The following is a 22,114-nucleotide window of genomic DNA, read 5'->3' as shown; positions in this document are numbered from 1 at the left end:
CTTTAAGGGGTTTTAGGTTCTGTTAGATACAGTGACTACTCATAAAGACTGTTGAAAATTGCTTTTAAAAAATGTATTAAAATACTTCTGAAAAAAATAGCAACCATAAAACCATAAGCAAAGGTAGTAAGGATGTTTATGTATTTCTAGAGTCTCTGTTAACATAATAGCCTCCTATGATTATGCTCTAAATGTTTTACTCTCCAAGGTCTTAGTAATTTTACTTTTTTTTTTTTCTTCCAATCAGTGCCAATTTCCCCAGTTCTTTTAACTTTAAATATGAAGGGTAATAAATCTTTTACCCTTCCTTGATCTTTTGACTCAAAATACCTTGGTTAATTGTTTGTTAAAAGGAATCCTTAGATGGAAAGAGATAGTTTCACTATCTGCAGTCCAATTAGTAGTTGTATTCAGAACAGGAAAGCAAATTATTAATTATTGAAAATCATTTAGGGGGTCTGTTAATTGTTAAGACCTTGGACTTTGGAGTCAGCACCCGGCTTTACATTCCAACTCTGCCATTTTCTGGCTGTGAGATTTCTGGCAAGTTACTTAAAATCCCAGCTTGCTCCTCTATAAATTAAAGAGAAGTAATAGTACCTGCTTCATAGAGTTATTATGAGGATCAGATGCAAATGTGTATAGTGTTGAGTGAGGCATCTGGTATACTATAATAGACACTCGAGTAGTTGCTAATATTATCAGCATACAATCTGAGGGTTCAGTCAGCCAGTCATTAGCAATCCGTTGTTTGTTGAAACATGCCAGTGTTCTCTAATACACCAGTTGAAATCGAATAGCGATCAGAAAACAGATAGATTATTCCTCAGTTAAACAGTGTATTCATATAAGTGATTGCTTGGATCCTCATCAGAAGCTCTATTATGGAAAAATGACGTTAAGGCTCACTAAATTCTGATAGCTGTCAGTTATCAACCAACCCCCAGAAATTAACTGTGGTGTATTTAATAAGAGGAACTCTAGTTTGAAGTAGAAGCTGTGGACAAAATAGTAGGTGAAAAATAATGGCACGAAGCCCCCAGATTCAGTAAGCTAAAAGAGTGTAGTACCTCAAAGGGTCTTTGTGGTTAAAAAAATTTTTATGCTGAGAATAATGTTCATTGACATGTGCCTATAGGTAATTTTTTGGTAGTTTAAAAGGTGAAATGAACTACAAATGGGAGAGGTCTGAACTTTCTTTCCTTCATTCAAATGTGTGATGTGGACAGATCATTTGACCTGTGAATTTTATCTTTTACAAAATGAGAATAATTCCTGCTTCTTCCTTCCTAATAGTGGCATTATAATAATGAAAATGAGTTGATAATTTAGGGGGAAAGTGTTCTACAAATCAGCCTTACTATTTTACCATCAGTTACTGAGAAATTTTTTTCATTGGAACTGTTTCAGCTTGATTAGAATCATAGCATGTAAAACCCACCTGGGAAATTGTCTACAGACTTAATATCCTATATAAGTTGTCTTCTTTCATGGTTTCAGCCGTTTTTGCTTTTAAATTAGTGATGTCGTTGCTAGATTTGTAACATATAGCTAGTCACCTTTCAGTGAGGTTTCCATGAGGCTTTTCTGTGTCTCTAGGTTATTTGAGATAACTTTTTTAAAATTAGCTCTTGTCCTCCCTCTACAGGAGAATTTGCAGCCTTCAAGTAGCCACACCATCATGACAGCATCTACTCTTATTTAAGTCTTGTGTTCGTACAATTTGTTAACATCAAAACACAGTTCTGTTCCTTAACTCTTTTTAAAGATAAAAATTTTCAATGCATAAGCTGGTGTGGAACAGAATGGAATTTCCCATCCAACAAAAGAGGGAAGAATGTTTTAGGAACTAGAATTCTCTGCTGCCAGTGTTTCTTCTTCAACACAAATACCACGTGCATACAAGTCTGCCCACTCCCAGGAAGAAAGAGGAGAGACCCTGAGTTCTGACCTTTTGATGGTCAGGCATGATGGAAAGAAACTGCTGCTACAGCTTGGGAGATTTGCTCTGGAAAGTCTGCCAGTCAACTTTGCCCTTCTAACCACCAGATCAATATGTGGCTGATCATCTGATGGGGCAGTTGCAATCACCAAGCCTCGTTCTCTTTCCTGTTCTGGGATTTTGTTGTGGAGCTCTTTCCCCTAGCCACCACTGGTTAATTTCTGAGGGATGGAACAAAAATGCAGCATGCCCTTCCTGTATGGTGCATGTTCAGTCCTTGATAAATTTTCACCAAAATGAAGCTATTTTATTTAAATGGAGGGTGAGAGATGAGGAGGTAGGTTTTGGTGTAGAGGAAAAGGGAATGCTGCATCTTTTTCCTGACCTGCTGGGTCTCTGGCCTTTGTTTCCTCGCTCACGCAGGCTCTGCCTGGCGGGCAGACTGGAAGCTCTGGCGCACATTGCCTTGTTTTCCCATTGGGTCCAGCAATGAAGACGAGTGTTTGGGGATTTTTTTTCTCCATGATGTAGCAAGTTCTCAGGAAAATACAATTGATATCTTCCTCCTAAGCTCTTCCAGTCACCAAGTACTTATGTGGCTACTTTGTCCTGGGCACAAAATGCCTGTATCTAATTAAAAGCCTACAAAACTGCTTGATAACAGTTTTGAATGTGAGACATTTATGTAATTTAAATGTAAGGTACAAGTTTTAATTTCTGTATTTCTTCTATTATATTTTTATTAAAAAGAAAATAATTTTCAGATTTAATTGAATTGGAATAAAATAATACTTCCCACTAGAATGATATATCCTGGAAAATTGTATTTTTGTTATATAAACAACTTTTAAAGAAAGATCATTATCCTTTTCTCTACCTAAATATATGGGGAGTCTTAGCATAATGACAAATATTTATAATTTTTAAATTAATGGTACTTGCTGGATCCACACTAACATCTTTACTAATATCTCATTGTTTCTTCCAACTAACTCCTGCACTACATCCTACATTTTCTTTCTAGTCTTTGATCTAGCATATGCAACCTCAAATAAAAATGGTGGTGTCTCCATTCATTCTCCTCCTTCCTTTTTTCCCAAGCCTGGTCTTCAAAAGGTTGGTTAACTTTGGCAGCCGAGTCCCCCAGGCAGAGAATAGAGCAATTTTAGGTGTATTGGGACTGAGGGAGGATGTGAAAAGCCTAACATCAGTTGTTTTTATAGAAAGAACTGCTGTGGTGGTAAGAACCTTGTTCCTTATCTTTATAAATGGGGAATATAACCTAGTCATAACTTCCCTTGACCTTTACTAAAGTGTGGTATAAATCACAGTAGTAGCAAAGAAAGTGACTCTGGATGTATTAATGGCAAATACCCCCCTTATCATGAATCCGGACTCTGTTATCAAGATTTGGGAATGTAAATCAAATGTACCTAGCCCAACCAAGCTATATAGTGAAGGACCTGAAAGAAATTAGACAGGACCTATAAAATAAATCAGGGAATTAGAAATTACTTCAAGTTTTCAAATTGTAAATTGCCCCGCTATTTTTCAGCCTACTAAAGCTTACTGTCATTAGATGATTTCTTGCTACGTTACCTATATTCAGAGGAAGGCCTGTTGAAAATTCCATGGACTTGTAAAAGATTGTCCCAGTAAAATGGGAAATAATCCTCAAGTTATTAACGAGTTTGAAAAGCAGTGTGTTAAGTCTTTCGTGAGCAGAGCAGTATCTTACAAAATTGAGAAATTGCAAAAATGAAAATGATTTGTGCTGATTTGAAGAGCATCTTGTGTGCATAATGCTGCCTCTCTTTTAAAAGCATTGTTTATTTTTCTTTTTAAATATGTCCCCATAGATGCTTTTGAACATGCTTGTGTTACCTTTTCCAAGATTGGAGAGACCTGGGCTTGAACAGTAGGCATGTCCTGCCGGAGCGTCTAGTGCAGGACTCCCTCCCTGAGCACGGCAGGAGCCAGCGCAGGAGCTAGTTATGGAGGGAGCTTAGCACTGGCATTTTCAAAACAGAATTCAAGGTGATACACTGTTTTCTTCCCTTTCTTTTTAGAATAGATTGCTATCTCATTTGAAAAATCTCATTTCTTAAATGAAGCTGTGCCCAGAAGCCAGGCTCAGGGTATTCTTGAGAGATTTGTATAGAGCCCTTAAAAAATAAAAATTTTAGCATTTCCCTTTTCTTCCTTTTCTCCATTAAATACTTTTTCTCTAGTTTACAAATGGCATGGAAAAGGAATTTCCCCTGAGTTTTACATGCTTATTTTGATGCTTAGACTACAGATAGACTTGAGCTCCTAAGAAAATACAAGGAAAGAACTCCTTGTTTGTTGTGCAGTGCACTTTATGAGTAGTTTGTATTGATATTATGTGGCTGCTTTACTGACGAGCTTGTAAGGCTGTACTTATCTGTCTTTCCTGTAAGGCGGCTGCAGTGCCTTCTGTAGTGTATTTTATTTTGGATAAGGAGAGGTGACACCTGAAAAATTTCAGAGCAACCATAAAAGATTGTTTTAAAGTATGTAGTATTCCTGATGGACTTTTTCATCATTAAACTAGTCTAGGGTCTAAACTTTTACCACTGAAATAATATTGACCAAAAAGTAATTTATAAAAGGGATTTGTGAATAGAAAATCCACTGTAATCATTTGTACTTAAGTGCACTCTTAAAAGAAGATTCTGTCTCGCTGTCAAATTCTGGTTCCTTGACATCCAATCCCTGGTTGTGTTTGCGATCTGGTAGGACATGCTGAGGCAAGCTAGAAGATAAAATCCCATATACTTTAGTATACGTGTTATATTTATGTCAGTGTTGGAGAAGGAAGAGCAGTTACTTAGTAATAAAGATCCGAGACTTCAACACTGTCAACCTGAAACTTTGTAAATATTTCCTAAATTCTTGTTTGGTGCGGTCACAGCTCTTTATCACACAGTGTTATCCTTTACTCATCAGGCAATTTTGGAACTGCTGCACGCCCCTCTTCAGATCTCACCTGCCCCTCCCGTACATTCACCTCTCCAGCCTTGTGCACACCTCATTTAGCTTTACTTTGAAACACATTGCAGGGTTCAGGTGACCTCTTCAAAAACTACCTCCTCAGAATGAGGTAATGAATAGTTATTTATTTTAAAATATGAAAAGTCAGGAGCTCTAAAACATGAAGATGATTTAAGATTTTAACTTTTATGTGTACTTGTATTTGAGCATTCTCATTTTGTCCTAAAGGGCATTATACATTTAAGCAGTAATACTGAAAAATGTAGCTCAGAGTATCTGAATGTTGTTGAAAGTGGTGCCAGAATCTGTTTAGGGGTACGTTTCAGAATTTTTAACCTTATATCGGTTGCATGAAATTAAATAGTTAATGGTAACACTTCACTAACAGTGATATAATTTTAATTTTTGGTAGGCTTAGCAAGACAGTACATCTTCATAATGAGTTAGCCGCAGCTTCGTCACATGCACAGATGCTCCTGTAGAGAGACTGCCCAGTTAAGAGGGTAGAATGATGACCCATTTTGCAAGATTCTCTTCTTTGTCCAAATTGGCATTCTTTGTGCTAGAATATCAGCACTTTGAGACTAGCGATTTCAACCATTAGACTATTAAAAAGCAAAACAAACCAAAAAACCATAGCCAGACATGGAAAGTTTACTGTGAGTATAAACAGCAAATAGCTTACAGGTCATACATTGAAATGGTGTAGGTAAGGCTCTAGAAAAATACCTTGACAATTTGCCAAATGATCTTACTGTGCCTTCATGATGCAATAAAAAAAGCTAAAATTTTAGCAGAAATCAGTGATTTGTGAAGAGAGCAGCCACCCTGGTCTAACTCAGCTGTGTTAATATTTTTTAGCGTGCAATTTAGACTGCAAAGATAAATGCACTTAAGAGTTTATAGCCAAAATCATGTTTAAAAAAATGAGAAGACACACAGGTAAATTTTCAGTGAACAAAATTATTTTTTTAAAGCACATAATCCCTAGTATAGTCAGATATATTTATCACATAGAGCAAATAGGTTGAAATCATAATTCAGTGACATTTCTAGAGAAACTTTTTCTACTCCCATAGGTTCTTCAAAGCATGGAACTTTTATATAACAGGAATGTTTGACAGACATTTTAAGAAATTGCTATAGTTTAGGGTTGAAGTACTATATGCTGGGCAGCAGTCATATGTATTAACTAGTGAAAAAGGTGAAATTAACATATAGGACAGAATTTGATTTTCTCAGTTCCCAGAGTACTGCTGCCAACCTAGACACTGATTTTCCAGAGTTTGAAATATAAACTTGCCTCTCAGGATTTGTTTGGAAATAAGTGGGACTGTCTTGCTAATGCTGTTCAAGGTGCTCTGGGGGCCAGGTGGAATCTCCAGGGGCTCCTCTATGAGGGGACATATGGCTGGCGGGTGTGAACTGGACACATTCCATGGTGTGCTTCTAGTATCTTGATTCCTCGCCACCCCCAAGAAAGGCTTCAGCAAGTTCTCTAGACGTTTCACTAAGGAGTATTACTAATGCCCATAGGTTGTTGAGCACCCGAGGGGTGCAGTAGCATCTCTGCCTGATTGTATATTGGCCCCCAGAGGAGAATGAAGTGGCCAGTGTACTCATATTCCATGTTGCTAGCTCTGGTAAATTGAAAATACTGGTAAGATTTTTGTTTTATTAGTACACTAGAGAGTAAGCTTTGTTTTGTTGTTTGAAGATAATCAATTTTCACTTCTGTTTGGGAAAACATTTAAATTGAATTTCAGTCCTAAATTTCGCCAGTTGTGGTAATTAACAGTTTCTGTCAGGTGTTTTTAAGGTAGAAGAGGACAGAAACATAAGTCCTAAAATCTTAAATTAAGGTAACAGTGGTTTATTTTAGAACGCTTAGGGGTGGTTAGTCTCTACCTCAAAAAATTGATTGAGTGTATCTTTTATTTCAGTATCCACAATTTCAACTGTTGTTCTTGTAATACATTTTTTTAACCTTTTGACCCCCTTTACCCAACTGTTAACTTAGTCTTATTAATTACTAAATCAGTTTCATTAAAATGTTTAATTTTATTTAGCAGTTTTGACTAATTACAATGATATAACCAGTTGTGCATGAGGACACAGCCAGTGAGTGTATCTGGGTTTTTTTGTGATGCTTTTTTTTCTTAAGAATTCTGTAGATTGAAGTACTCTTTGAAAACAAAGAACTAAAATACGTTTATTCATGTTAGCATAAAAAAAAATGATTTGTGCAAACCATCGGCTTCTCCTGGCAGGCTGAGCACATTGTCCAGCGCCCACGAGTGGCTGGTTCTCATCACAGAATCTATGTAGGGCATCGGGCATGAAATTCACTGAAGAGATAGAGCAGAGGAAGTGTTCTGTTTACAGGAGTGGAGATAGGGCTTATGAGTAAGTTGCTTAGTAAGTTGGTTTTGTTTTGAGAATTATTGTGTTACATTTGTGTGTTAAGCTTTTTTTAACCCACTTGTGTTTTGGTGGAGTATGTGTTACATAAGAGGAAACGTCAGACTAGCATAAGCAACAAAGCTCACAGTCTAGGCACAGGTGTAGACAAAATGGACCAAAATGGGAGGGGGGAGGGTATGGGAGTAAGTCTAGGGGTAGGGAAGAATTGATGTGAGGGTGGGAAATAAACTATAATTACCTGAAATAAAATGTAAGAGTGCAATAAGTGTGCTTTTTATTCTAAGCTGTGAACGGGTTTTTTAAAAAATCATTCCTTCCTAATACATTTGCCTGTGTTCTGTAGCTGATTAAAACCAGCTATGTAAACATATAATGCCTTTTTATTCATGTTAATTACCAACATCAATGGCTAACCTTTATGTCTTATTTATCTTCATGTTATGTTAGTTTACATACAGGGGTGTGTATGTGTGTGTATGCTGTAAATTTTCCCTCCTTCATTTGAAAACGCCTTTGTTGGGTCCTCTGTGTTTCCTTTGGCCATGCCACAGGTTATAGTCTCAGCTTGGCCTTCATATCGCCTGATTTGAAGGACTCTATCACAGTGACATAGCTCATTCATTTGTTGTACACTCTGACCCTTTCCTCACTCAGCAATTGCTGTTCCTTCTAAAATAGGAGTGTACAACTATGAGGAGATTGAAATTAACTGTTTAACATATGTCCCTTTGAATTCTATTTAGTAGTTATGATTGCTCTTTGGTTTGGACCAAGAAAAAGGAAATCCGCCCCCCCACCTTTCACTGATTTCTCGGTTTGAGGACAATTCTTCTATAAGAGAGAGGAAAGGGAAATCCTTCATGTTTTAACTGCAGTGAGTTAATGGCCCCTGGTTTACTCCAAACCTTATGGCGATTCACATTCACATTCCTCTCCTCTCTTGCTGCCAGAGGTTTGGGTTTAGTTCACTTCAGTTCCGCTCAAGCATTGAAAAGGTTCTCATGGAGTCTGGGGTGTGCCCAGTGAAAAGATGGGGACTTTTTAATTGTCCACAGACCTCTCTATATCTGCTTTGCAAAAATTACAAAGGAGTAACTATTTTTAAAGCTTATTTTTCAATTCATAAAAAAAGACATTTATTTTCAGTCAAACGGATGATGTTTCCCTCTTGTCCCTTCATCCTCAGTGTTTGCTTGAATTTTTTTTTTTCAATTCTTCCCCATCCCCGCTTCTTGATACTTTGGGTTCTCTTTCCTGCTCAGGTCCTTTCATTTGTACTTCGGAGTTTTTCTCATGTAAATTTGTACAATGGAAAATATTGTTCAGTTTGGATAGAAAGCATGGAGAATTAAAAAAAAAGATAGCTGAAATTCAGATTGAAGAAATTTATTTCTGTGTAAAGTTATTTAAAAACTCTGTACTATATAAAAGGCAAAAAAGTTCTATGTACTTGATGTGAATATGCGAATACCGCTATAATAAAGATTGACTGCATGGAGAAGTCTTTATCATTTTTCTAGCACTGTCACATTCAATAATGGAAGTAGGGCTTTTGACAGTCAGTTCTATCAGGCAGTGGAGGGACTAAGAAGTGTACATTGTTTCCAGTTACTGCTTGGTGGGCAGAGGTACTTACATGAGAAATATTTTTAAAGTAAATTGTCAAGATGAATACCTAGTACATCGCACCGGCTACACTCTTGTAGTAGAGAGTTTTTTGTCTGGTGTTGGTGATGATCCTCAAGCATTTTATGATGCTGTGATCTGACTGTTCCCCTCCAGTGGCTCAAATGAAGTGTGTGCTGTAATAGAGTCGTTTAAGTAGTAGTCTGTAGAAGCGCCCTCTTCTGAACTTTGGTATCTTTCAAACTTTTTGACACAACTTCCAGTAATACATTTTCTATAGGAACACAGTACACACAAATACATGTATTTGAAACTATGCACTCCTGTTTTACACTTCCTTTTTTTTTTTTAATGCTGGCTACCTTCCCCAATGAGTTGATTTTATGCCCTTGATTTCATAAAGCTTGAAAGACACCTAGAATATCATCAAGGCTATGTCATATTACCAGGCAGTTTCCAGAAGAGAGGTAAACAATTTTAAGACTTTACCTGGAAACCCTATGTCTGAGAAAAATATAAACAGAAAAGTCTTCAAGATGGTACATATTTGAGGAATCTGGTTTCTGGTCTTCGTGCCTCTCCAGCGAATCATAAAATGCTGTTGAGACAAGTATTTTCTCTGAACTGCAGTTTTCTCATCTGAAAAATGTAATTCTGTAAGAATTCAAGAAACTCATTTTTAAATAACCTTCATACATGATTACAGTAGGGTAATTGTGGATTCACTTCTTAATGCATTATTCTATAAGTTTTCCTTAAAATTTAGTCCAGAATTATGAATCCTTTAATTATTGTGATAAAATTCTATTATAAAGAACCCTACCATACTAGCTCTTCTGAAATTTTATCAGGGGCTGTGGTAATTGGGCCTACTGTCTGGGCTCTGTAGTTCTCCTAGGCTCGTAAAATGTTAGAGCCAAAAGAGTTCTTAAAGATTACACGGTTTAGGGACTTCCCTGGCAGTCCAGTGGTTAGGACTCTGCACTTCCACTGCAGGGGGCCCAGGTTCGATCCCTGGTTGGGGAACTAAGATCCCGCAAGCTGCGAAGCACGGCCAAAAAAAAGTTTATATATGGTTCAGCCTTAAAGATTTCATGGTCCCCTCATCAGCTACTGAATATGAATCCCCAGGGATGACCTCCCTAGGCTCACGTAGCCAGGACTCAGTCAGGACTTTTGCTTCCAAGATCACTACTATGCATTTTATATATACTGTATGTATAAAATTTCGTTGTGGTTGTGATGATGGCTATAGTGAAATTTGGATAGAAATAGGTGTTGACTCCATGACATTTCTGTAGTTAGAAATGGATATTGTGCCAGGTGGATTCCACTTGCTCCTTCCGTCTTCTCCAGTCAGGCAAGCCCACTGCTCATGTAGGTGATAAAAGGTAAAGGCCCAGTTGCTGAGGCAGGTCAATACCAGCTCAGGCAGCTCCCGTTTCCTCCACTGTACACTGATGTCCTGCTGAAGCTCCTGATGAGATTGGTGGCAAAAGGTACCCGGGTCAACCTCTTCTACAGAATAGTTCTAGAGGCAAGTGGAACCAAGATGACTTCTGTACCTTCCCAGAACATGCACAACAGGTGTTCCTTACACAGTACCTCCCTGGTCTCATAACTTTATTAGGTAATCAATTGTGTTGTTTACACTCAAGTTTCCATAGGAAACTTAGTAAACTTACAAATTTGTGTGTTAAAATTTGACACTTGATATTCTCTGTTGCCATCAATAATTCTTTCACTGCCTACCTTTCCATTTATGAAGGTGTATCTGTCCATCTACCAGGCTACACACTAAAACTGACTTAGAATGTACTTTTAGCTACTCAATAGGAAGGAAGAAAAGGTCATCCTCAATGTCTTGTTTTAGGCAGAGGAGAGGGGTGGTACTGCATCTGCTGAAATAATCTGTTTACAGTTTATCTCCATATGGAGGCTTTTCTATAAAAATCAAACCAGGATTCAAGGGTCACTATAAACTTAGCTTAGACCCAATGGTCTAGAAATAATAGTTGCTTCCATTCCTTCATGCCAGATGTAGTTTTGAGGGCTTTATGTGCTAACTCATTTAATCTATTTAATCCATTTTACAAATGAGGATATTGAGGCACAGTTCAAGTAAGTAGTCTGCCCGAACTCACAGCAAGTAAATAAATGGAAGAGCTATGAGTCAGACCAAGCAAGTTTGGCTCCAGAGCCTGAGTTCTTCAAGCACTGTGCCAGTTTTTCAAACTGCAGGTTGAAACCCATTAGTGGGTAGTAAGATCAGCCTCAACCATTTTTTAAAATGTAGAATAGAATATAAAAGAAAATGTAACAGATAAGTTTTCATAAAACTTTTGTATTATTTATGTATGTACGTATACATACACACACACACTAGGTCACAATGTAAAATTGTTTCTTAGAGTAGGTAGGTCATGATCAAAAAGCTTTACACCATCTACCTCACTCAGACCTACAGCCAGACAACCAGGATTTGAACCTCAGTTCTGTTAACTTGTAGCTTGGGCAAGTTAGTGACCTATCTATCTACAGCTCAACTTACTCATCTATAAAATGGAAAGAACGTGAGGAGGGTGGAGGCCTATTCCTTGGGCCGGGACAATTTCTGCATCAGCGCAAACTGATTTCACAGCCCAGGTATGGAAAAGAGGATCCAGCATGTGGAGGCCACACTGGCCAATTTTAGAAGACTGCTAGTTTTAAAGTTATCTTTTAATTCAAGTCAAGCAACTCTGATTGGTTTCTAAGGAAAAAGCTAATGGGATTATCCTACTTGAGTTCACTGTTACAGATTGTATTCCTTCCCAAAACAACTTTCATCGATTGGGGCGGGGGGCGTGGGCAGGGCTTGGCAGCAGTGGAGAACAACAAAAAAATGAAACCTAAAAAGTACACAGAGATCTAATGGTCTTTTAAAGACCATAACTATTTATCAGGTGAGACGGCACACTCTTACACAGGTGAGTAAACACAAAACCAAGGAGCGCCTCAGACACCGTGTGCAACAGGCTCAGGACTGCTGGAGCTGGCAGCGGGGAGGGTGAAACTGTTCCACTCAGCTTTTGATGCCATTATGCCCACTCTGACACCTAGGGAGAGCCAAAGGGGGGGGGGTGAAAAACCTAAGAACTAGGAACTCGAATTGGACCACCCCCTGCCTAGAGCCTGTCAGAAGCTTTCTCACTGCATTTAACATAAAATCTAAACCCGCAACCATGACCTATTAATCTCATCTAGTCCCACCCTCTCCTCCCGTGCTGGAACCCCACTGGACTTTCTGTCCCTTAAACATGGTGACCTTGGTCCCTCCCTAGACCTTGGTTATTGCTATTCCTTGTCCCTGGGGCACTCTTCCTTCAGACCCCGCACAGCTGGTTCCTGCTACTTGTTCAGGTTTCAGCTCAAATGTCTTCCCCGCCCACCGAAAAGATAGCATCAACCATCTCTAGCACCCAGTGTCATTTCCGTCACAGCAATTAGTAAATCTCACTTATCTACTCGTCTGTCTTCCCTTCCTAAAATCTACGCTCTCATCTGTCTTGTTTAGCATGGTATTCCCAACACCTAGGTAGTCAAAAGCCTAAATTAAAAATATGAATAGTTATGCTTCTGGGCAAGTCATTAAGCCACTCTACTGCATATTTTTATCTGTAGATAGAAGAAAATTCTGTCCTACCTCCTCTCAGAATTGTGATGCTACAGAAGGTTGAAAAGTACTTTGAAACAAATTTTTGAAAAACTGCATCATCCTATTTCACCCTTATCTCGCATTCCTCTGGCCCCTAAGAATTCCTAGTTAGACGTGTGTCTTAAGAGTTCCACAAATGGTGACTCAACACAATGCCCAGCCCACAAGAGATACATAAACACAACAGAAGAGTTCCACAAATGGTGACTCAACACAATGCCCAGCCCACAAGAGATACATAAACACAACAGATGGACCACACCGACTTCTAACCTCTGTATACTTGGGCAAGAATACACTAGCAGTAGAGAAATGGCAAGAGTTTCACATAAACTGTCAGTGTACATACGACTAAGACGTCGGCCAAGGAGGTGGGCAGTATGGCACTGTAGTTAAGCGTGGGGTCAGATCTAATGTCATCACTCAACAGTGTGTGACCCTAAGCAAGTTACTTCATTTCCTTGAACCTCGGTGTCCTGATAAATGGCACTAGGGCTTATCTATCGACACCATGGGGTACCCAAGAAGACCCACCAAAAGGGCTATAACCAGTTAGCACAGCAGTTGGGAGCACAGGAAATAATCCATAAAGGGTGGTTGTCACGATCAGAAATATCCATAACTCAGTTCCTCATTCTTGACCAAAACACTTTAATTTACAACTTAATATACAATATGATGTCTGTAACTTCTTGAAATTCTCACCTGGCTCCTGCAAGGAAACAAAAGTGAAAAGCTTTAAGAACTTTTACTTTCAATAATTCAAATCCATCATTCTTGTTCATTCAATTATTCAAGCATTCATTGAGCATCAGTCATGTGAGTAGCCTTGCAGAAGAGTCAAATCACCCTGCAGATTTCTCAAAGGGTTTACAGTCTAGCCATTAAAATGTTAATGACTGTGTACAGGAATACTGGAAAATGTGTAAGAAGATAGGAAGAGGCTAGTGCTGGCAGACCCGTTAACACTGGGGAAACAAGAGGCCTGGTAAGGACCTTGTAAGGCCTGGTAAGGACTCTTGTCCATAGGAAAGCCAGCGACAGGAAACGAGCTATAAAACAGCTTCACTGTTTGCCCCACCACCACCCGCCCCCATATACACAAAACTGCTGTAATTTTCGTGTCAATAAGCTACTTCGAATTAAAATAACAGCAATACTAGTAGTATGATTTAATGGGAACACTTAACCGTCTCTTAATGCTTCCTATCCTTTAAAACAATTTCCAAGGTATTTTGAATGATGGCAATTATTAATGTGCAATGGTTAATTTTTTTGTTTTACATTTTTATTGAGGTGTAATTAAAATTGAAATGCGCAGATATTAAAGGTCTAGTTCAACGAATTCTGACAACTGTATGTACCCACGTAACCCCAACCCCCCACCCTACCTCTATAGATGAGTATCACCAGTTCGCAGACTTCATATAAATGGAATCATTCATTATTAGTGCTTTTAAGTGACTCACTCTTTTTGCTTAATATGATGATTTTGAGATTTACCTAAATGACTGTCTTGTAACTTGTTATTTTTAATTGCTGAATTATTACTCAATTGAATGAATATACTGTAATATGTTTATCCATTCTCTCACTGATGTACAATTAGGTCTAGTTTGGAGATACTAAGAAAAAAATTGCTATGAAAAATTTTGTACGGATGGCCATATATTTTCATTTCTCGTGACTAAATGCCTAGGAATAAAGTCGCTGAATCCTAGGATATACGTGTTTAACTTCATTAGAAACTGCCAAATAATTCTACAAAATTGCTGTACCTTTTTACATTCTTACTGGCAAATATTCCAGCTGCTCCATATTGTCATCAACATTTAAAGTTGTCAGTCTTTCTAGTGGGTACAAGTGATATCTTACTGTAGTTTTAATTTGCATTTCCCTGGTGATTAATGATGTTAAGGGCCTTTTTTCATGTGATTATTGGCCATTCATATATCTTCTTTTGTGAAGTATCTGCTCAAGGCTTTTGCCCATTTTTCAATTGGGTTGTTCATCTAATTTTTGTTGATTATAGAGGTTCTTTACATATACTAGATACAAGCCCTTTGTTGGATATATATGCTGTATCTTTTCCCAATTAGTGGCTTGTATATTTATTTCCTTAATGGTGTCTTTTGATAGCAGAAATTTTTGATTAGGCTAAATCAAATTTATCAAGTTTTTTTTTATATCAGTGCTTTTGTGTTTTCTCCAAAAGTTTTTTGTGTGCCTTAAGATTATGAAGATACTCTCTTGTGCTTTCTTTTAGAAGCTTTAAGAGTTTGGGTTTTATTTTTAGGTCTATTATCCATGCAGTGATTAATTTAAAATCACGTTAAATGAGAATGTCTTAATCCCTGAGGGATTTGTGAGGAAAGGAACTCCTCCTAGTATCTTCCTTTTTAAAGAAAAACTCTGACTTCCTGATTTGGAAAATGAAAGGGCCACAACCTTTTACTGTTTAAACAGTTAATTCCATGCAATTCCATATTGTAACATTCCCATATGCTCGAATTTTCCATTAAAACGCTGAGCGTAGAGCACTGTATTTTTGCAACTACAAACAAGCTCCGTATCTATCTTGTCCATCACTTTAAGCCCTGTGCATTGTTGGTGCTTAAAAAGTCTTTGATCAATAGATAGATAAATGGGACCCTAAACTGTAACATAGCTTAGGAAAAAATAATTTTTTAAAACATGAAAAGGAAGATGAGACTAAAAGTGTATATGGGGAAAAGGGGGCAGAATGACAGCAAATGTGAAAATACCAAAGGCAGAGATTAGACATGATGTGTTAATTGTTCTTCATGCTGTTATAAAATGCACTGTTTCTTCGAGACCATCATAGGTGCAAAGTCAAAACATGTTTACTGACAAAAGTTAAATATAACTTTAAAAAGAAACTTGGGGTATACCCACTTGGAAAGAGCTGAGTCTACATTTTCAGTCTTCATCATCAGGAAGGATACCTAATTCTTCATCCGTCCATTGGGAAGGATCTGGATATGGAAAGTGACCCTAATGACAACCAATAAAAAAAAAAGTTCAAGAATCTATACTTCACGCAACTAAAAGAATCTACACTCCACGCAACTAAAAGAATCTACACTCCATACAACTGGTTACATTTTAAAAGAAATCTTGAAAAAAAATGTGATTAAAAAAAAAAATCCTTGACATACCACAGGAGCAAATTCTACTTCAACTATCTGATGGTCCAGCTATTCTTCAATCTGCTCAAAATGAGCTGTGGCCTGAATTTTAAAAGCCTGGCCACTTTGGAGCTACTGGCCTGAGCCAGCATTTGAGTACGTGTTTGTGACGGAGCGTGGGCAGTACGGAGACAACAGATTTCAAAGATACCCGGTGTCACAACAATCTCTTGACTACCTGACAAAACATAAGGTCTCAAACTGTCCTGTCATTCCTGCTGGGAGATTTGGAAGCCCCAGGTGGACTCATTCCTTGTCGATCCTGATCTAGGGCATATCCGGCTGCATCACTATCTCATGCCTGACAGCCACACAATAATCCTGACAGCTGACCTACAGTGAGATAAAGGTGTCTGTGTGCTGCCACAGACACCATGCAGCTCCTTACTGGGTGACAAGGGCACAGAGAAATTGTAAGAGAAGTGGGATGTTAATCAACCTGATGCTTCTAGAACTCACGGTATAAATTTAAGATTTTTCCCTATCCTAAAAAAAAAAAAAAAAAAATTTACTAAAATTCAAAGGATTCTGGATCAATAAGCATGGATTTCAATGGCTTAAAGGTGTAATTTCCTAGAGAATAGCATCTGTGCATATGTGATTAAAAGCTCCTTTGAGGCCAATGACATGTTAGAAAGTCACCAGTAACTAATTTCCCTCCTGAGGGAAATTAGCCCACATCCATCCCACCTCAACCTGGCTGCCTTGGGCCTCTGGACAGACTAAATAACATTTACCATTTAAAGGCATTTAACTGTGAAACTTAACCTGCTGATGAACCCCTACCCTAGCTTGGAAAGTAAGAGAATTAGCTTCTATAGTCTCCCTTCCAAATATGGCCACCAAACAGAAACCGTAAGACATGGGCCACCTACATGTATCAATACATCCCTGAGTGGAAAAGGTCAGAGACAACATGTTTCATAAAATAAAAGGATTCCTGCATATACATAAGGACAACGTGGTGAAGAGATACATCCAGGTTGAAAAACAGTCTACAAACAGAAAAAAGAAACAAGCTAAGCTATTAAGAGATCTTCCCTCCCCACACCCAAAGAAGGACAAGAATTATTCTCCTGCACTTACCAGCACGGCGTCTGAGTCATGCCAAAAGCGCCAGAGAATCCAGAACCACATGGTTGCACTGAAGAACTCTGCCTTGATCACCTGGGATCTGGTCAGCTGGGGAAACTGTCTGTACTGGGGCTCGATATGCACACCTCCACCAGCACTACATGACAAAACGAAAATGTTAAGCAGCTTGCTATATCTTCAAAGTATGAACTCATCCAAAACTTTGAGTTACATCCAGAAACTAAACCTTTCTCATCTCCTCCACGAAATACAGAACGGCAATGCTCCACAATCCCTCGAAATACTCCTTTTTCATAAGCTTGCTTTAAACTTGTGCAGCAGCAAAAACTGGCCTGAATTGACAAGAGGCTAATTGTGATTTTCATTTAGTGAATATTCATGTATTTTACACCAGAAATATGAATGTGCTGATTATGGGGTATGGGCCCCAAGGGTTTTGATTAAGGAATCATAAACCTGTAGTAGTAAGTCACTAGCTTATCCAGGAAAACAAATCAAATTTATTTTGTCTGGTTAGCCATCTACTTCAAAGGCAAATTATGTCCTCTGCTCTATTACAATCTTTATTAAAAGACCACTTTATGGAAAAGAGGACTCAGCAGATCCTTTTTAATAAGCCAAAAGCACTGAACAAAGCAAAGAGTCTTAAACAGTAAGTTTGAACAAGTTTTTCTGGTTTTTGTGTTTTCATTTAGATACTGTTGACAAGGTGTGGAATATAATCCATACGAGCTATACTCATTTTATTCAGTTGGACTGTAATTATTACAGGTTGAATCTAATTCAAATAATAGAATTTGTACTTAATGGGGCTACTTTCAAGTCCTATTCAGCAGCTATAGGTATGCTATTACATACAAATGGATATAGAAAATTTAAAGAGAGGGACTTCCCTGGTGGAGCAGTGGTTAAGAATCCACCTGCCAATGCAGGAGACACAGGTTCAAACCCTGGTCTGGGAAGATCCCACATGCCGCGGAGCAACTAAGCCCGTGCGCCACAACTACTGAGCCTGTGCTCTAGAGACCACGAGCCACAACGACTGAGCCCACGTGCCACAACTACTGAAGCCCATACGCCTAGAGCCCGTGCTCCGCAACAAGAGAAGCCACTGCAATGAGAAGCCTGCACACCATAATGAAGAGTAGCCCCCGCTCGCCACAACTAGACGAAGCCCGCGCACAGCAACAAAGACCCAACACAGCCAAAAATAAAAATAAATAAGTAAAAAACAAGCTTCCATCAAGCATCACTGCTTTACACCATACTGCTTCTGTATGCCAATTATATTTAACAGTATCTATTCAGGATCTATCTGCATATAGACTACGTTATATAAATAAACCATGGGGGTGGGAATTCAATATATTGTAACAACAGGCTTCCTCTTTGATAGGTTTTGGATACAGTCTAGTAATAAGTACCCATCAGTTAAACTCATTTAAAATAAGATTTGAGAATTATAGTTTAAACCCATTCCCAGAAACTCTCCACATTTAATTACTGCTAGAGTGACATGTTTTAACTATGACTTGAAATAAGTGGGTCACTGACTGCAAGGTGGAAATCTTTTTGAACAAAGATTTGAAACACTGCAATTAGAGAAAAGGAATGGATGACATAACAATTGCCATGATTAAGGAATATAAAGATTCCACAGATACCTAATGTTATGTTCCAAGACAGGTTAACTGCACTATGGCAAACTAGACAAGCTGAACAACCCTCCAAATTGAAACAACTACAATACTAGTTGAGATTTTTTTTTTAATTTTTAATAAATCATTGACCAGACACAAAAGAAAGGAATCTACCAAGGGCAAAACCCAAGTTAAAACAAGACCTGGAAACTACATGAGCGCTGAAGCTGGCCTTCGCCCTGAGGGTTTCTGCTGTTCCCCAGACTCTGTGACCCTCTACCTGGACAGCTGTGGGAGACAGGAGAAGCCTGGGGCCCACCCAAGATAAGGAGTCTAATTACTAGACCCCTGAAGAAAACTGCAGCCCCATGATATAAGAGTGAATGGGACATAAACCTGCCATGAAGAAGGGAACAGGAATTTGTTACCAGTAGCCAGTCCTCAGGTGGGTTTGCACCCAAATTCACACTACCTGGGTTTTGGACCTTATGGTCCAAGAGAACCTCAACCCAAGAATTTAAAGTGGTCTTGGATTCGCTGAACCCTTGAGAAGCAAGACCTCAAAGAATTCTGACAGATAAAAGTTCCAGGAAAAGTTCACAGTCAAAAATTACAAGGAAATAAGACACTATGCGTGAGAATCAGCAAAACAACAGACAGCAGTATCAAATATACAAGACTTGAAAAATGGATAATTACAATTTATAATAGAGAAAACAAGTTATTTTTAAATAAAAGTTTGAAATTAAGAGCAAGGAACAAGAAACTATAAAGATCAAGTTTGAAACAACAGAATTTCTAGAAATAAAATGTAATCATTTGAAATAAAAAGGATTAAAGCCAGGATTAGACACAGGTAAAAAATATGAAAAGAGGTTAGAAGGATGAGAAAACCCAACATATGCCTAATTCGTGTCCTATAAGAAGAAAACAATGGGGAAGAAACAATATCCAAAGAAATAATGGCTGTTCCAACCCAGGATTTTTAAGTGTCAAGTTTAAAAAAAAAAAAAAAAAAGAAAGAAAAAAGAAAGCACCATAACTCTCCGTGAAAGTGACCTTTTTAAAACATAAACCAAGGATGAATTGGGAGATTGGGATTGACATATATACACTAATATGTATAAAATAGATAACTAATAAGAACCTGCTGTATAAAAAATAAATTCAAAAAAAAAAAAGGAAATGCAATAAAAAAAGTGTAAAAAAATAAAACATAAACCAGATCATATTACTTTCCTGCTTAAAGCCTCCAACAGCCTGCCATCATTCTTAGAATAAGGCCTCGTCCTACAAGGCCCACCCTAATCTGGGCCCTGCTTGTCTCTCTACCACTGTCCCCTCACCAGCTTGCTTGCCCATTATCAGCACTCAGAACCTTTCCACTTGCTGTCTCCTTCTTCTGAGAAGCTCTTCCTGGCATTTTTGCATGGCTGACTACTCATCACTTAGGTCTTAGTTCAAATCAAACTCTCAGGCCTGCATTCCCACATCATCCTAGGTATAATAACCCACCCACCACCCCCAGACACTCTCTAGATTAATCCCGTTTTATTTCCTTCATGCCACTTAATAGTACCTAAACATGTTCTTTTCTACTTGTTGTGTCCTCTCTCCAGAATGTAAGCTCCATTATCTTTCTTGTATTCTGCTCTATCCCCAGCACCTAGAAAGACTCTCCAGAAAACCTACTGGCTTAAGTATTCACATACTGTGAAATATGGTGTGTTACGGAAGTACCAAGACCTCGGTGAAGAGGAACACCCCCTAGTCTTCCCATGCAGGTCAAGGGCTATTGTTGGTGGCTCTCCATCTCTGTCCTTGCTCAGGTCACACATGCCTTTTCCTTCTCACCACCCCACACCTGTCCCAGCTCCGTATCCTTAATAGACACATGGCTTTAGGCAAGTCACTCCTTTAATTTTCCTGGTCTCAGTTCCCTAATAATAACAGTTAAACAATACTTGTATGATCCTTAGTAGGCACCAGCAGCTCTCTTAAAACATTTTAGAGATTTGTTATTCATTTATTTACCTGGAAGTCAACATTATTATCCCCATTATATGGGTGAGAAAACTGAGTTATTAAGAGATCATGAAACTTCTCCAAGCTCACACAGCAAGAGTGTGGCAGAGATGAGATTTGAACAGAGGCACTCTGGGGGCTGAATCCTGCTTTTAACCACTATTCTGCACTGCCTCTTGGTAAAGTGTAGATCATGGTCTAAGGGGCCTGGCCCATTACTTGGAGAAATCCAATGTACTATCTTCAGTCCTGCTCTTACTGAACCTCTCTGCACTACCAACTCCTTTTTGGTAGACGTGCCCTCCCTTGGCATCCCAGCACTATGCTCTCCAGTCGGTTTCTTGGGCTACATCATGGGTGACTCTGCTTTTGCTCACTCTCTAAATTCTGGTGTTGCAAAGGTGAACTCTATAGTATGGGGCTTTGGGTGATAATAATATGTCAGTGTAGGCTCATCAACTGTAACAAATGTACCGCTCAGGTTGGGGATGTTGATTATGGAGAAAGCTATGTGGGTCAGGGGATTTATGGGAAATCTCGGTACCTTACACTCAATTTTTATGTGAACTTAAAACTGCTCTAAAAAATACTTTAAAAAAGAAAAGTTCCGATATTGCCCAAGCATCCACTTTTGGCTCTCTTCTCTTCCCACCCTTCGGCACTCTCTATGGGTGACTGCCTCCACGCCCGTGCCTTGAAGAACTAATTCTCTAGTCTGCAACCACAATAATTTTTCAGAATTAAAATCTGGCCGCATGACGTCTGATTAAAACCTCTCAACGACCAGTTATCGCCTGTGTTCGAAACCCCTGAGCCAGGAATGAGGACTCTCTACCATTCCTTCCCTACGTCCCAAGGTCTCCTGTCTCACCTTGCCTCGAACTTGACGCTTCAAACTACACCGTACAGGTGATTTCCTCTGCCCGCAACGCCCTCGCCTCCCCAACTCCTGCTCTCGCTTCCAGATTAGCTCCAGCCGTCTCCACGTTCAATTGTCAACTTCCCAAGGGCAGGCTCCCGCTGGGGCAGGGCCCGCCCGAAACACACTTCAACCTGCCGAGCGAGCAGAGCTCCCCCGGCCCACGTCCCCCCTCTCCCGGTCCCCTGGGTCACGCCGTCAGACTACGAGTCCCAGCATGCCTCGGGGTGGAGGTCGCTGCAGACCCGGATCTGCCCGTGGTGCTCGGCGTCAAGGTGAGGGCGTCCGGAAGACTGGCACTTTTCGTTAGATGCAGGCGAAGCCCCCACCGCAGGCAATACTCACTGACGGACTCCAGCGCCTCCAGCCGCCCGCGCGCGGCGGCCCCTGAAGAAGTGGGCTCCAACGCGCGCTAAAGGCGCTAGACGCGTCAAAGCCGACATGCCAGCCCGCGTTCGGACAGCAATCCCCAGGCCGCTCCGCCGCTTCACGTCACTTCCCTTGGATCCCCGCCCAGTGACG

General features: G+C 39.3%; 2 protein-coding genes across 3 annotated transcripts in view; one reads left to right on the top strand and one right to left on the bottom strand.

Annotated features, from left to right (window-relative positions):
• The window catches only part of BRAF (B-Raf proto-oncogene, serine/threonine kinase), a 161,882-nt gene extending 155,895 nt beyond the window's left edge, over positions 1-5,987 (top strand). Inside the window, exon 19 of one of the 2 annotated variants that reach the window (XM_061198827.1) lies at positions 3,837-5,987. In XM_061198827.1, the coding sequence (XP_061054810.1) occupies positions 3,837-3,934 (98 nt within the window). In that variant the 3' untranslated portion in view covers positions 3,935-5,987. Of the gene's footprint in view, positions 1-1,648; positions 2,642-3,836 lie in introns of those variants that run through there. The other variant, XM_061198825.1, reaches the window with a different exon arrangement.
• A 7,351-nt stretch (positions 5,988-13,338) lies between these two features.
• On the bottom strand, positions 13,339-22,095 carry NDUFB2 (NADH:ubiquinone oxidoreductase subunit B2). The gene is made up of 4 exons (XM_061198105.1): positions 21,938-22,095; positions 17,000-17,144; positions 15,621-15,719; positions 13,339-13,416 (listed from the first exon to the last, which is right to left on the bottom strand). The coding sequence occupies exons 1-3, from the start codon at positions 22,033-22,035 to the stop codon at positions 15,645-15,647; spliced, it is 318 nt and encodes a 105-aa protein (XP_061054088.1). The 5' UTR covers positions 22,036-22,095; the 3' UTR covers positions 13,339-13,416; positions 15,621-15,644.
• Positions 22,096-22,114: the final 19 nt, after the last annotated feature.

Source organism: Eubalaena glacialis, chromosome 8 (genome assembly GCF_028564815.1).
Source record: "Eubalaena glacialis isolate mEubGla1 chromosome 8, mEubGla1.1.hap2.+ XY, whole genome shotgun sequence".
NCBI lineage: Eukaryota > Metazoa > Chordata > Mammalia > Artiodactyla > Balaenidae > Eubalaena > Eubalaena glacialis.
The sequence above is the reverse complement of the archived record's forward strand: the minus strand, read 5'-3'. Positions and strand labels throughout refer to the sequence as shown.